The following is a 16,230-nucleotide window of genomic DNA, read 5'->3' as shown; positions in this document are numbered from 1 at the left end:
TGAAAAACAAGTACTTTAGAACCACAGCATATTCAGATTAAGAAGTTTTTACTACCTTCCCTTCACAAAGGGAATGGAAACTACTTGCAGGGGTGTAGTCAATCCTTTGTGGTGCTCCAGGCACACCTGCAACAGCATGACTTTCATTAATGCAATCTTAAAAACAAGTTGGTCAGCTTTCCTGACCCTGCTCTTTCCAGAGCCTCATTCTTCTGCTAGCTGGGAGCCTTCCTCATTTCCAGTTTAAAAGCACTCATTGTCTGTTCACAGTCATATGTTGCTACTCAAATTCCTCTTGTTTGCAGGTAGGCTACCATCTTCCCATCAGAAAACATGATCCCATCTCCCTCACAAACACCTTAATCATGCTCTACCTTTCTTTGCTGGGCTACAGAAACCAAAACCTTTCAGTTTCACCTTCACAGATAAGATGGTGGAAAAAAAAAAGAGAAATTAATAGCCGGGGTTTATTTTGCCTAATCTTTTGAACAAGTTTGAACTAACCTGCCTTAAGTATGTATGGCCATAACTGTGCAAAGTATCCCAGGTGAAATCTGACTTAGAGCATGCATTACCTCTACTGAGGGACAGGTCATCAGATAAATCCTCCAAGACCTTCTATCTTGTGATCTTTATGTTACCCTCATAACTCCTCTTCCCCCCTGCCCCCCAGAAAACAGGAGCCCTTTGTGGTTATACTTCAGGCAGCTTGCAATGCCTAGGTAGGAAAACATCAATCTGTAGTCATTAGGAGACAACTCTGCTTCATCAACACTAGAGGTTTGCAATTTGAACTTTTAAGAGTGCTAGGCAAGCCAAAACCTATATGCTGCTGAAGCTGTAATTCCACTAACTTTTTTATTCAAAATACTTTCTCCTAGTTACATGTTTTGAGTCCTTCCATCATACAGTTTTCCTCCATGCTTCTGCTTTATATTTTTCTTCCTTATCAACCTCTGTAGAAACACTATCAGCAATATCTGTAAGGTAGAGACATTTTCAGAAAGAGTCTTAAGATCAATGTTGGCTCAGCACAAGTTTAATTTGGAACATGTGATGGGTCTGACTCACACTGTGCTATTCATGCCATCCATCCCTAATTTGGAACAAGCCTAGTAGTTTAGCTATGACCTGAAAATGTCTGAAGACAAATTATATATAGCATTTAAAAAATATTTATAATGTTAAAAATGGTCATGAACATCAAAGTCCCTCAAGGGATGCACAGGTTCCCAATGGGGACGTTTCTCTCTGCAGCCTACAGAGACCACCTTCACAACACCTGGATCTCTCTGCACCTTATATCCATGCCCATGTACAACCGACTGAGCTTGGCATGCTTCTCCCAGGTTTCCTCAAAGGATTCTCTTTGAAAGAATACACCAAAGAAAAGAAGTGCTCTCTGATCCAAAAGGGGCTTTTTGAGATTAGATTGTCTCAGCACTCCAACAGCTTTATCTCTGGCCATGCAGGTAAGAAAACATTCCTGCTTTCAGGAGCAATGAGACCTAACCACAGCCATGAGACCTAACAGCAGGATGAACGGGCATGTGGGGAATGCAGGCAATGTTATTCTTGTCTGTGATCCAGAAATTTGCTTTAAGACTTAGTGAGAATAATCACTCTGACCTTGGTTTCTAGGTTCTTTGAAAAAAGCCACCAATGAGGACACCAGGCATTTACCATGTGTCATCAGACATCAGCATGCAGGGACAAAAATTTCACTGCTTCTCCTACATGGCATCATGCTGAGCAGGAATTCAAAGCAGGCCACCTGGGTGGGGACGAGAGGGAGGCCACGGGTCAAGTGGTGAAGGAGTCACAGCCATGTGACTGCTGTGTGACAGCACTGTGCCATGCCAGTCCTGGAGAAAAAGTATCTGAACCAGACCGACCTGGACCTGGCTCTGGCACGGTGGGGTGTGAAAGGAGGAACGCTCACAGCTGGGGAATGTGCTGCCTGGCACCACAACTGCATGTCTGAAGGAACGAGCGGCAAGCACGGACCCTCTGCTAGATAAAAGTCTTGCAGCTTCACAAAGCTCACATTCTTCATTTGAAGTCTGGCTGTCTCATATGACATAAATACCTGCACACCAGCTGAAGTGAGGCCTACATTTAAAGGCCACAAACACAAAGAAGATTTCTAATTAAGCATTTCTTTTGCTGAATCAGGCCTCTTGCAAGGAAGGAATCTGTTGGGGGCAGGCAGTGGGCACCTTGCTGCTGTACTTACTGTGGGATGCTTGTCTGCAAACAGCAATGGGATGTCTCTTGGAGCCAGCCTGTGGACAGCCACAGAAAAGGAAAAGCAGAGGAGACAGAAGAGGAACAGGTATTTGAAGCTTACAGACTACTGTGGATTTTAAAAAAAGGCAGTAAATAGGAGGCAGGATGACAAGGTGAAGGGACAGGAGCTGTCCAGGGCTGCCAAACAGAACAGTGCAGAGGAGGCTCCAGCCAAGGGCTGAAAGCAAAAACTCCCCTGTCTTATATATATATGTACAATCAAAGAGCCAAAAACAGACAGTAAAAGATGAGATTGACGATGCTTGATCCTTCAGGGTTCAGCTTGGCAGGCTGCAGATGCCAGACTGTTGGTTATGGTGCTGCATCACTGCACTGCCACACAGGGATTCAGTGGAAGACAAAAAAAGAATTGAATTGAGGGCAGCTCCCTATTTTTATATCCTGTTTCTCTCTTTCTCAATGGTTGTTTTCTTTCTTTCACAAAGGAATTGCAAAACAAAGGGATGTACACAGAAGATTTGAGGTTATAGAATCTTATCTGGCCAAAACAGAAAGAAGGAAAGCATAGAGGTATTTGATTCTAAATGTCAAGAGACTATAGAGGCACTATTCTTCAAGGAAAGCAAACAAGAGACACTCATGCTTGAAGTTGCCTTTGAAACCAACTCCCAAAAGTTGCAATACTAACCTCTTGCAAATAAGTACTAATCCTTTCTTGTAATTGTTCCAGCCTCGCTGTGCATCCCTCACCCTATGCTGTGTCAACAGAAAAGCAGAACAGTGCTTAAGGTTCCCTAATGCTATAGGTGTGGTAAGAGTGAAAAAACCCAAAACAACAAACTCAAGTATTTTTTGTTCTTCTGGCTGCAGACAGAATCATTTCCCTGTCCAGCCAATTTGCTTATTTCTTGTCATAGCACTCCATACTCAGAGTTCTCAAGAGACTGTATTAATATCTATGTATTCATATCTAATGCTTTCATGTGCTGCTACTATTCTCTGTTCTTGAAAAAAAGGTCATATTTTAGCAAGTAATTTTTTTCCTCTATTTATTTCTACAGTTAAGCGCAGGTTATCTTTTATCACCAGCTGGACATGTATTGATTTAACATTCTTCTCAATGCTGGTCTCAACAAGAACCTGACGGCTTTCTCATTAAGCTAAACTTGCACTGGCATGCCTCCTTTGTCTACTTTACACTTTCAGCAGAATGACAGAGGAAAAAGTTTCTAGTTTGTTATTCAGCAAGATATTAGTGATGAAATTATGGCCCTGCAGTCACTTTGACTGGAGCATTTCAGACCTTCTAGTGCAGTGAAAAGCTTTCATGACCCAAGACTTCTGGGATGTGGTGGTATTTCTAAAGCCAAGGATGCCAGGCCTTTTCCTTTCAGACAACTTGATCTAAACCCCTTTTTCTTACCACTCATTTCCCCTTTCAAATCTCTGGATGCACACAGAGTACAGCAGACCCCACATCTGCAGATTACTGCAAGCATGACCAAACCCTTGGAGCTCAAAGTCACAAATATGTAACTTCACATGAGGTTTCCTTGGCAAAGTCCCGAGGCAATGATTGTGCCTTCGTTAGCTATTTTCTCCTCAGTGATGCAACCACCCACAACGTGGTAGGAGCTTGCAGCTGACAAGAACTGCATGCTGTGATTTGGAAAAGCTAGCCCAAAATGACACCAGCCTTTTCTGGACAGAGACTCAAAGCTGACCGACAGGTCAAGCCTGGAATAAGAAAATGTCAAGCAAGATACCTGCTGTGATTTATTGTGAATTTACTTTAGGAAAGAAACACTGGCCTCTGCACAGTATTAACAGAAAAAAGCCCACACTACTTATATATTAGATCCAGAAGGCACTGCTGACGAAAGCTCTTCCCAAGAGTGTTACAATGCTGGAGCATGTCCTAACCAGCAGACCATTGACTGCATCTCAGAAAGCTCATATAAGAACAAGACTCTGAATGCTGAGAGGTCGTCATGCTTTCATGCCTTGAAATAAAACAGTCTGAAGCAAAATGACTGCCCACTAGTATATAAAGAACAGCGGTGCAGTGATCAGGACGGCTCTCAAGATCACATTTTGAAAAGATAAAATCCATGTACAAAACCATGGATTCAAAAACAAAACAGCAGTTGCACATGCAACATGTAACCAGAGATGGCTCAGGCTATAAGCAACAAATCAGGTACATGAGCGGTTACAGCCCATCTCCTTATTTCCTTGACCATTTATTTAGTCTTGCATATAAGTCAGTAGTAATCAAGACAGTCCTTTAGCACCCCTCCGTGTATAATTCTCCTATAAAGGCAGTCTCCTTCTCACAATACACCACATACATATGCATGTGTGTCTTAAAGAAGCATGTGAAAAATGTGTTTACCTGTGTCAAAAAAAAAGCTTTCAGTGGATGACTGCCTTTGGTGTTTTGATGTGCTGAAAAATGTTTGTGGTTTGGATTTTCCTCCTCTTTTAAAGGGAATGCTTAAGATTCCAAAATCGTTATGACCCAACATAACTACAGGGGAAACTGACAGTGCTGTCACACTAAATTTGGAGGCCCACATTACCAGTTGTTATGTGCTACTAAGTGCAGAGAAAAATGACCAGAGATGTCAAGTACATCCACCTGGCATTCACTTCTGTTGGGGAGAGTTGGTGGCTGATTTGAACTCATCTTCTTAGCTGGCCTCTTGGGCTGAGTGGGCTGCGGATAATTCTTATGTTCAAAGTCATCTCCAAAATGCCACAGTGGAGGAGGAAGGGGAATGGACTGACAGAATAAATTACCCAAGCCAGTTGCAGGGTAATGGATGGGCTCCCTGGTAGCAGCCAGGAAGAGGTGCTGAACTGCAGCTCCAGTCGGGCAACACAGCCACAGAGATGTCTGTGTGACCGATACCACCTTTGCACCCGTGGGACAGCCAAGCAAAGGACCCAAAGAACTGCCCTGGAAAGGCAGTAAGAAAGGGTAAGTGAGGAAGGTCAAGAAAGGGTACAGGGCTGTGGGCATACACCATATGGGACCACAGGACTGAAACTTCCCCTGGGCTTGCCAAGACCTGTCCCACAACAGCTTATGCCTTAGAAAACTCAGCAATCCTCCAGCCAAAAAGCAGTGTTAAGATCTCCCTTACTTCCACACTGAGGACATTTCCACACTCTACTTCTCTCATACTGGAAAGGCTCCTGCATTTTGGTAAGCTCATTTTGTTTGGATTTTTTTCCCCTCCACTTGGGTAGCAAAGGGCATGCTGCCTTCAGTGAATGCTTCTAAAAGGAACAAGACAAGGGTTCACAGTCAATACTTCTACTAGCTAGGTAGCTCTGGTTCTCCTCCCAGCAAGTGCTCTCTGTATGCTGAATCTGGGAGGCAGCATGTGAAAAACAGGGTTCTGTGAGAAAACTGTATCATGACCACTGATTATTAATAAAAGAAATTTCTCACCTCTGAGTTGCGGGGTTTTTACAGGTTTTTTTGCACCTTAGTAAGAGCCCATAATTACAGTGCCCTTCTAGAGTGTACTGAATGCCTTTGAGGAGGATGTGGTTCTCAAGCTCTGAAAATGTGGTCTTTGGGTTTTTGGGTTTGATCCATCATGTGATCGCTTTACAGTGATCACAACACTTTTTTTTTTTTTGGTAACCCACTGAATTTGAGCCTATGTAAAACACAACCACCACCACCACCAAATCCTGTCTGAAGGTCAGCACTCTTTGTGCCACATTTTAGAAGGAAGTAAAGTGTTTAGAAGGAAGTAAAGTGTGAGAAGGAAAATCTTCTGCTTTTTAATTGGAAAATAATCTGGAAATCTTTTCAGTTTAAACTATGTTTACCACCCCAGTCTTTCTCACCACTCTTGTCCACATTCTTCTCCACAGCAGTGACCTAGCTAACCTCGTTTCCCCTTTCCTCTCCTTCATGACCACACCACAGTTCATACAACTGCAGATGGTTATCAAACCCCCTTTTCCGTCCAAGCTATAAATTCTTCACTTCTATAATCTTTCCTCTTGTGTAACTGACATTTTTTCCCCTCTCAACAGAACCAAAAATGTGAAGTGTCTTCCCACTCCAAGATGCTGCTAACAATTAATTTTCTTTTCAAATGGCCTAAAGGTTTTTTAATTGGTAAGATGCTGACAGAGGAAATGGCAATGATGGGCTTGCTCAAGTATCTGTCTTCCATCTGCAGGACAGCAGATTTGAGATCAAAGGCTGCCAAATTCTAGGAGCACATTGGTATGTTGTGGCAAGGAAAGCCTTTGTCTTGAGGAGTGAAGATGCCTGAGGTGGATCAGAGGTACCTCACCTTAACTATCCATAGCTACAGGAACAGCAGTGACTGTATACTCACAGAGAGGTCACAAAAATAAGATATTGGTCACTGGTATGCAGCAGAAGGAAGGAGGGGTGAGTAGGGAGTGAACAGGAAAAAGAGCCCAATAAAATCTAGACATAAACCCTGCATTTTGAGGAAAGTAGATGTCGAACATAATATTTAAAAAAACAAGGAAGAACATTGGGTGATGTGGTTGCATCCTTTATAACTACACAAGCTGCACATCTGACTTGATGAAGGAAAAAAAATCAGTAATGGCTGACAGTCACCACTGCATTCTTCAGCCAGCACAGGCAATAATCATGCCAGCACATTAAAGTTCAGGTGCACCCTGCATCTGACTTCATTCACTAATTTAAGTGCAAAACACAGGTATGAAGGCCAGAAGACAGACCATCTCCCAGCCAAAAGCCTTTCAAATGTATTTGTCAGCAAACAGACTGGCACATGCTTTGGTTCAGTGAGCTTTCAGCCTACAGAACCCGGTACCTTAGGGAATGTTCACAAAGAGTTGGAAACAGGTAATGAAGAAATATAAAACCATGTATACTCTCCAGCTCCTATGCTTGTGAATTTTCTCTGCACTCCACTGAAAATTTTCTGGGCTGTAAAAATTGAAAAGGGTTGAAAAAATCTGCCTTAACAATGCAGAAATACTATGTGAAGCAAAACATCTGATAATAAGTAGTGTCTTGCAGTTTATTCACTTCCCACACTAAAGGCTGAACTCTTGCTGAACCACTCCATCAGTAAAGCAAACTGGACGTGTTGGGCAATAGTGACCACCCTTTCTCCATAAGTAACACTCCAGCCAAAACAGGAACAGTGAATTTTTTGCATCATCTTTGAGAAAATAATTTAAATGGCACTTGAGATTTCACACCCTTGTGGCACTTATTTTTCAACGAACGCCTCCCTTCTCTCCAGTATTTTTCCTTTGTCCTTTTTTTAGAATGCTCTTGCAAAGGCGGTGGAAATCAACTGTGCTATTGCAAGTAACAATGCTCTACTTCAGCCTTCTTTGGAACAAAATGCATATTTACACCTGGAATTATTCTTAGTTAATGTTTCACGCAGGCTCTTTTATTCTGCATTACACTGGGAGGGAACTCATCAAGAAAAAGTGCACACGTAGAAAAACTCTATAGCAAGGTAATGACATCCTGTGGAAAATCTGAAAGAGAGGTGATGCCATAAAGGAGGCAGAACATGGGAAAACTGCAGAGCTTTGATGTTTCGGACACCGAAGTGCACAGGCCATTTACATCTCTTATGGTGGTTCTTTTTTAATTCTCTATCTAATCTTAATCTGAAAAGACAGTGGTGTCTCAAGCCATAGCTACAGCAACATCATATCAGTAGAAAATCAAGCAGGCAGAAAGAAGTGCAATCTGATGATCTAATTGCATATTAACACTCCTGCTTCCCTCACCCAAAAATCCAAGTACAAAGAGCATGAGGTAGCAATGGCTGATTAAATTAGCTTGCTAAAATATAAGATAGTTACAAATTACCCATATTTTTAAAAGAAAAACATGTTCTGATATGTCATTTAAACTGGAATTGAGCTCAGCAGTAATATCAGTTATTTAAAAACATCACAGATTTCTCAAAGTAGCTGCAAAGCAAAATCTGTTTGAAATTGCTCAGTTTTATGCATGGAGTTTTCTGCATGAGCTGGCAGATATATTTAAATTTTCTATTTATACAACAACTTACATCCATGTTTTACAAATATGAAGGAATATACTTTGTAAGTGCCTTGTGAAACACATCACAATTTTAGAACTGATGAAACTCACATAAGGAGATATGTCTTGTCTAAGATCAAGATAGGAACAGATAGAATCTGCACTTTTAGAGCTAGAGCTTTGAGTGTATGCCTTCTTTGAATATAAAAAGATACTTTATCTTTTGTCATAAGATTGGCCATGTCATATAAGCTTTTGTATACAACCAACTTCTTCAGGCAGCAGCAAAATGAGCAATGATTAAAAAGAAATCAGTTCAAACCAAAGCAAATGTGAAGAGAAATCAGCTTTCTTGGCTTTGAAAAAAGGCAGTAAAAAGAAACAAACAAGAAAAGCCCCAAAACAAAGCAAATGGTCAGTCCACTTCACATCCAAAAGTTTTACTTCAGGGATTTCTCAACACGATGTAGAATACAGTGGTTCAAACCCCTTTCAAATTTTCAGTTTTGAACCCAGGTTATAAAATTAGACTTGGGTTATTTTCAACTCCTGATTTCAATTCCTGATGCTAGATTTCTAGCATAGTCTTCTAGATTTTCACTGGCATAGGGAGGAGAAGCCAATTTCCCTATCTCTGAAATAAGCATGAGAAGTATTTGGTTACCCCATGCACCTTTTTCAGTGGCTATCAAATGATAATATGACTGGAGTATCTCCAGTGAGGGCCCTCCAGCCTAGAGACTGGGAACTGGGACTGCTTGGCAAAGTTGTAAATGTTCCTTGTCTCCCACTGCATGAGCTAGACTTCTTGGTGGGGAGAATAATTATCAACCCCCAGACCTCAAAGTTTTATTTTCCAGCAGCCTGGCGGGCAAATATCATCTGAACCTACAGTTTTGAGATTAATTAAATTACTTCATTAAAAGTGGCTGGTTGGTGCTCCATGGAGTTGCTGTCCTCCGCTTTCCCCCTCACCTCCCCTTCCAACCTGTCCTGGAAATAAGCTCTCTCTACAGCTCTATAGATAGAAAATGCCTTCAGACATGCTTAAGATTACCATCAAGTACAAAACCTGCCTGCTCTTAACAGTGAAGCATAAGAAAGTCCAGAGAAGTCCTTAGAGCTGACACAGCCACGGGAGGTGGGAGGCAGGGAACTGGATGGTTTGTGAAGGAAGGAGAGAGCAGGATAAAAAAGGGGAAGGTACTGGCAAATTAAGCAAAATAGGTCCTAGCTCAAGATTATGTATTTTACAGTATGGCAACATGGAGCACTGCAGGGAACGGACACCTCATTAGTGGTGCAGGTTCATTCCCATAATTTCTGGTACCATGTGAAATCTCCAGTGGTGATAGCCCCAGTGCTCTTCATAACCTGTTTATTTTGTACCTTGCGTGCTATAAAATGCAAATAGATATTGGTTTAGCTGCCAGGAGTAAGTCTTTGTCACCCTTTAAGAACATTAGCGCTCTGTGGAGATTTGGCTTTTATCTGCAAATGTTTTATGAGATCTCTGACTTCTTCCCAGATCTCAGCATGCACCGCCTGCTGTGAAATGCCAGCAAACGCTCTGCGTGAGCGGTGAGTGCAACGCCCGGTGTGCAACGCCCGCCGCACCAACACTGACATAGCAGCCTAATTAATCTCTTGGGCAGTCTCAAGAGCCGGCCACGTGGTCTAGAGCCCATCTAGCACGGGTGTGAAAATCCCCAGAGCCTGGCAGATGACCATTTAGGAGCCAGGGCTGGAAGGCTCAGGCTGGCATGCATAGGGAAGTAAAGCTGAACTGCTTACAAAAAAGTCTCCGGAGACAGCACTGAGGTATGGGTCTTAAAGTTATTACTTCAGGTGTATATGGTTTGGTTTTTAATCCTTCATAGACAGTCTCACTTGGATCTACTCACTCAAAACACAAAAGTAAGATATACTTCAGTGGTCATTCCCTGACCATTTGGCTTGTGAATTCTGCAAGAGAAACTACTTCAAAATAATGCCATGGAAAATAATAACAACAAAAAAACTCTGTCGATAGTATACTCTGTATATGTTTCCTTCTTCAACATAATTTAATCTAAATGTAATTTAAAAAGCTGTGTAGTTCACATTCATTTAAAATAAATAGGACATTTCTGTCAGCCTACCCTATTAGTAATGTGGTTGTGGTAATAACATACAGCCACGTTGTACACCAATTACAGGACGCTGTTAGCTTTCTTGTTTATATTGGTACTAAAGTCCTACACAATTGAAACAAGTCCCTGACCTCTTACAACATCAATAACAGGGGTACTTTGCACTCATACAGCACCTTTCATCTCAGAGTGCTTCTGACACATGAATTTTCATTACATCTACATGCAGGTAGGTGTCTAGGCACACTTCAAAGGCAGGGAAACTGTGCCATAGAAAGGTTACACAACTTGGCACAAAGCCCTGGTGAACAGCTGGGAATGTGAACTCTCCCATTACTTGTTTTGAACGTCCAGACAATAATGCTTACCCCAAAACCAAGCTTCATAAGGCATTAATCAAAATGTTTAACCCCCTACCAAGTTTGCAAATGGCATGGGCAGACAATAAGCTCACTAATTCTTTTTGATACATTATTCATGACTTGTTCTCCTTTTCTGGCAACTTTCTTCTTATGTAAAAAAAAAAAAAAAAACAAACCAAAAAACAACAACAAAAACAGTCCAAAAGAATCCAAATATAAGAAAAAACAGCAATTACTATAAAAATAATTTGGAATGCCAAACACTTAGCATTTCCTTTATGGCTTATCTGTTGGATCTCAAACATTACAACATGGGCAATGCATGGCAAGTTCTCTGCAGAGACCATACACCTGAGTGTCCTCTGGAGAAAGGCAGCAGGGCTGTGCTTGCTCAGTTTTAGTTTCCAAAGGCCACTGAACACCACGGAGGCATACATAAATTATGTTGGCACGCTAAACTGCCCGGCCAACAGCTACTGACAGTGACACAAACTAATGATCCGTGGGCTGGCTACATCATAGCTACAAAGTTAAAAAAAACCCAAACAAAAAAACCATACTAGTGTTCCTTCCCATTGATAATTACAGAACTACTGCAGACAGACCTCGAGATCAAACCACTGCTCTCTGCCTGGCCTTTGCCACCCCATGAGCATCAGGGAGAGCTCCCAGCCACACCTGCAAACTGTATTTAGCACTGCCTAGGGCTGAGTCCGTGCTTCTGACAAAGTTAGCGAATTCATGCCCACCTCAGCTTGCTCCCTTTGTAAAAATGCTGATGCAAATGCACATTTATGTTACAAGTCAGGCCACCAGAATATATGTCAGCAGCTCTGGAATTGTGTTAAAAGGAGAACTGATGTGGGTGGTGATGGATTTTTGAGCCCACGGAGTAGCAACTCTGCTGGTTGAGTTGCTTGAGGTTGTGTTGCTCTCCATCACACAGGAGGCATTTATTTATTTATTTCTAAGAAAGTACATCCAGCATTTTTCAAGGGAGCCAGAACTTTTAATGCAAACTTGGTTTTCCAATGACTGAGCTCTAAATACAACAGTAATTATTGTGAATCTCAGGGTAAGATGTTGAGAGTTGAAAGCTCCTCTCAATGGCAGAATAGAAGCGACTATCTCTCTTCTGGTGGTGTTAAACTCTTGGGATGGAAATGCTGTGTTGAGTATATTTGTGTATATATATATATATATATATATGTATGTATATATATATATTTGTACATTGTGAGTGAAATATATATATATATATATTTGTACATTTGTGAGGGCAGCTGGAGAAAAAAAATATATAGAGGTGTTCACATGAACACACACATTACTGACACACAGAGACACAGATTTGAGTGGAGAAGGAACATTTAGCCAAAATACTTGGGACTATTTTCCCGAATGCTGTACTTTTAAGAAGAAAGGTATGTAGTACCTAATTTCATAAAAGCCATGTAGCACGGTCAATAAACTGGAAATGAGTTGCAGAAGGAAATCAAGAAAGTAAGTTAGAAATGGTTTATCTCTCTAATATTCTGGTAATTTACCTGGGCCTGCATCAGGATTACTTTTTTAAGTAAAGGAAAAAATATCAGGTATTTGTCTGAGAGAATTTATGAGGTGAAGAAATGAGGTCAGCTCACTAGATTGGAGTAACTCTGTAATATGGTCTTGTCCTAAGGCATTGTTGGATTAGAGTCCAGGGTCAACAGGAGGCTCTTCACTGGCTGCAGCAGTTCTGAAAGTGACTTCAGGAGCTGAGCTTATTAGTTCTTAAGCCCTGTGCCAGCATTTTTTACTTCCTGTAAACCAAACAGTCTTGCCATGCCAAGCATCTTATTTGGGGCAATGGTGACAGCTTTAACCTATGTTCTGCAAACAATCTTTAGCCTTACTGTAAATTTCCCTTAACCTAGCAAGAAACCTAGATGCAATTGCATAGCAGGGATCTGATAAATTTCTAGTGATGTTTGCTATTGACTTCAACTACTCAACATCCAGAAAAGCCTCTCAAGGTAATAATAAAAAAAAAAGTTATCTTTGTTTCTCACTTTTCAGCCTGAGGTGTCTAATAGTATAAGGTTTTGCTAAGAAGGCTCTGCTTTGAATGCTCTACTTCCAAACACTCTCCTTGCTTGAGGGAGTGAAGTATGAATGCCATACATCAAAAGGGTTTATAAGCATTTCTTACACATCTCTTCTTCCCTGGTCAGGCAAGATCCATTTTCTCTCTAATTTTTTTACAGTCATCTCTTACTTCTGACCTGCAGTTCTCCTGTCTCTTTTACAATACTGCCCAGAGCAAGTAATATTCCTTCATACAAATTTTCCTTCCCTTATCATTCTTAGAAATCTGTGTTATCTGCAGTATACGTTCAAAGGAGGGGGTACTGCAGCCTTTGCAGAGCTATCTGTTGGCACACCCATTCTTCTATGTTGCTTCCATTCATCCCTCACATTAAAATTTTCGCATGTTTTGAAAATGTAAAGCAGAAATGTGACTGGCTCAGCAATGTACTTTCAGTCTCCCAAGTCCAACAGTAACGTCGTACAAGTGCAAAAAGTAACTTCATGTATTACATAGAGGAAAATAAAATCACTGTCCTTTTTTCTGTATGAGGAACCCTTCAGACATGGAATAGCTTTGTCCCTGCTTCAGTTTCCTGATTTCCATGTAGGTAAGGCTGGTAAAAAACTATCTTTCCAGTTTCTGGTCCTGAAATAAGCAAGAGTAATAGAAGGCTGGATTTCTCACTATTCAATTAAATATCTCCCCAGGCAGCCATCTGAGACGAGGGATAAACCCAACTCTCCTGAAAACCCAATCCTATGACTTGGCTATCAAACAAAACACATTTTCTAAGATATTTCTGTCCCTAACACTGTCAAAGTTGTTAAAGTGTTTACATGTATCATTCACAGATTCACATCCCTCCTGTGTCACTGGCACCCAGCCAGACAGAAGGACCCTCGCTTATAAAATAACCTGCAAATTTTGAAATCCTGGTTCAGAGCACACTGAAGCCATGGGGATGTTTTTTTTATAGGCTGACATTTACCTTGAAATAAGCTGACCTTGTACGAAGCAAACTGTATGAATGCACCTGTCATACTCAGTTTCCTGAGTGCACGGCTTTCAATTTAACTTCTACTATATGTTATTAACATGGCATAGTTATTAGCATTTAAATCTCCTTTTCCTTTGTCATTTCTATATTTAGATTTGCCTTCCCTCCCTCCCCCCCCCCCTCAGTATGCTTAAAGAAGACTAACTTAGTAGGAAAGCACATAGTTGTTAGACAAGGATGGAATTGTATTTTTCAGTATTACGGTTTATTTAAAGGACTAGGACTCAAAATGCGATTCACACAGCCATGACAAACATATGATTAATGTTAGCTATTTTTTCCCACTGTAGTATTTTTCCTTTCACTTTCTTCTTTACAAATGCTTGAAAGTACCAACTAATTTTTTGATATCTTTGCTCAAGAAGCACAGGAGCAAGTGTCTGCTCTTCTTAGCCAAACTGAGTGACTTAGGACAAGGATAAAGCTATTTGGGGTGCAATACTTAGGGCGGCTGCCTAGCTTAACACTTGCAAGTAAGTAGTAGTGTATGCCATCCTACTAAAAATGTAATGACAGGTCCCATATAGTGCAGCCTAACACAAGACAGGGCCTGGATTGTCATAAATACCAAAACGTGAGAGCAGAGATTCCCCCCACACCCCAGTGCAGGGGCAAACGAGCATTAGCTTGGGCAGGGGAGTGGGTACATCAAGCCTTGAACATGTTCTCGGCGCAAACGCAGCAAGCGGTGATTGGGAGGACGAAATGGGGTGGCGGCATGTCAGTGAGACAGGCTGACAGCGGGCTCGGATACACCGGGCTATCTACTCGGTGCCCGTGCCAGGGGACAGCCTTAGGTCACCAGCACCGCTGGAGAACTGCAGCAGTGCCGAGGCGCCCGGAGCACCGGCAGGGGTGCAGCCGGAGGCTCCCCTGCCCGCAGGGTGCGGAGCGGCTCCCGGGGGCCGCCGCGCTCCTCCCGCCCTGCCGCGGCGGGGGCTCCGGGCGGCGGGGCCGAACCGCTGCGGCAGCGGCAGCGCGGCGGGGCGGGGGGGCCGCGGCTCCGCTCCGGCAGCGGGCGGCGGCAGCCGGGCCGCCCGCCCTGCTCCGCTCCGCTCCGCTCCAGCCGCGCTGCACTGCGCTAGGGGCTGCTGCACCTGAGCGCCCGTGTCAGCGCGGGGATAAAGCCCTGCCAGCCCCCGGCCAGCGCATTATGTAATTTCAGATTATATAATCCTGAAATGAGAGGGGGAAAAATTCCTCAAAACAACCCAAACCCTGCCATCATTCCCCGGGCATCTCCTGGGGGTGGGGGCAGCCCGTGGGCTCGGGCGGCCGCCGGGGCAGGCACGCCGGCACAGGGGCCGCAGTCCCCGCCCGGAGCGATGAGCTGGGGCAGGACGGCTCGGCTCGGCACGGCTCGGCTCGGCTCTCCGTCCCTTGCCTTCCCGGCGGAGGCACCGATAGCGCCAGCCCGGCGCTGCGGGAGGGCGGGCGGGAGGGAGAGGGTCGCTCCCCGGAGAGGCGCTGCCTTACCTGCTCCCCGAAGTCGATGGCGATGTTGGTGATGCCGAGAGGGACCAGGAACCGGATCAGGGGCCAGTAGTTAGTGAGCGCTGGAAATTTCACCATAGTCCCAGCTGCGCGGTGACCCGCGGCGCATCTGCCGCGGCAGGAGCCGGCGCGGGAGGACGGCGGGGGGAAGGATGAAAGGGCACCGGGGAGGGTGCGTGCGTGTCCCTGTGCGTGTGTGCGGGCGGGGAGGGGGTGGGGGGGAGATAAGGGAGAGGGAGAGGAGCAGCAGAGCCCCCTAAAAATAAAGAGCCGGGGAGCGGGCGGGCGGTCCGGTCCCTCCCTGCCCGGCGCGGCGCTGGCTGGGCGGCGGGGCGCGCTGTGCTGCCGCCTTAGCAGGAGACCCGAGAGATCAAGTCCATCCCCGCCGCCCTCCTCCCACACAACAATGATCCGCCGCCGCTGCCGCCGCCGCCGCCGCTGCCGGAAAAAAAAAGAGGAGGGACACCGCCGCCAGCCACTCGTGCGGGCAGCGCTGCCATCCTCGGGGCGCGGGGGCCAGGGGAAGGGCCGGGCCCCCCCCCGCCTGACGCTCGCCGGCGGCGGGGCGACGGCCGCGGCGCCGCGCAGGAAAACACCGCCCTCCTTCTCCTCCTCCTCCTCCTGCCCGCCGCCGCTGCGGGGACGGCGCAGGCCGCGGTGCGGCGCGGCAGCCGGCGGTGCCCGTGCGGGGCCCTGCGGGGCCGGCGGCGGTGCGGGGCCGTGCGGGGCCCTGCGGGGCCGGCGGCGGTGCGGGGCCGTGCGGGGCCGGCGGCGGGGCCCGGCCGCGGGGCGCCGCTCCGGGCTGCGCGGGCTGGCGG

General features: G+C 44.7%; 1 protein-coding gene across 1 annotated transcript in view; it reads right to left on the bottom strand.

Annotated features, from left to right (window-relative positions):
- ANKH (ANKH inorganic pyrophosphate transport regulator) overlaps positions 1 to 15,868 on the bottom strand; it is a 106,919-nt gene extending 91,051 nt beyond the window's left edge. Inside the window, exon 1 of the mRNA XM_063162600.1 lies at positions 15,395 to 15,868. Within this exon, the coding sequence (XP_063018670.1) occupies positions 15,395 to 15,490 (96 nt within the window). The 5' untranslated portion in view covers positions 15,491 to 15,868. The remainder of the gene's footprint in view (positions 1 to 15,394) is intronic.
- Positions 15,869 to 16,230: the final 362 nt, after the last annotated feature.

Source organism: Melospiza melodia, chromosome 1 (genome assembly GCF_035770615.1).
Source record: "Melospiza melodia melodia isolate bMelMel2 chromosome 1, bMelMel2.pri, whole genome shotgun sequence".
NCBI lineage: Eukaryota > Metazoa > Chordata > Aves > Passeriformes > Passerellidae > Melospiza > Melospiza melodia.
This window is presented reverse-complemented; position numbering and strand designations above follow the sequence as displayed.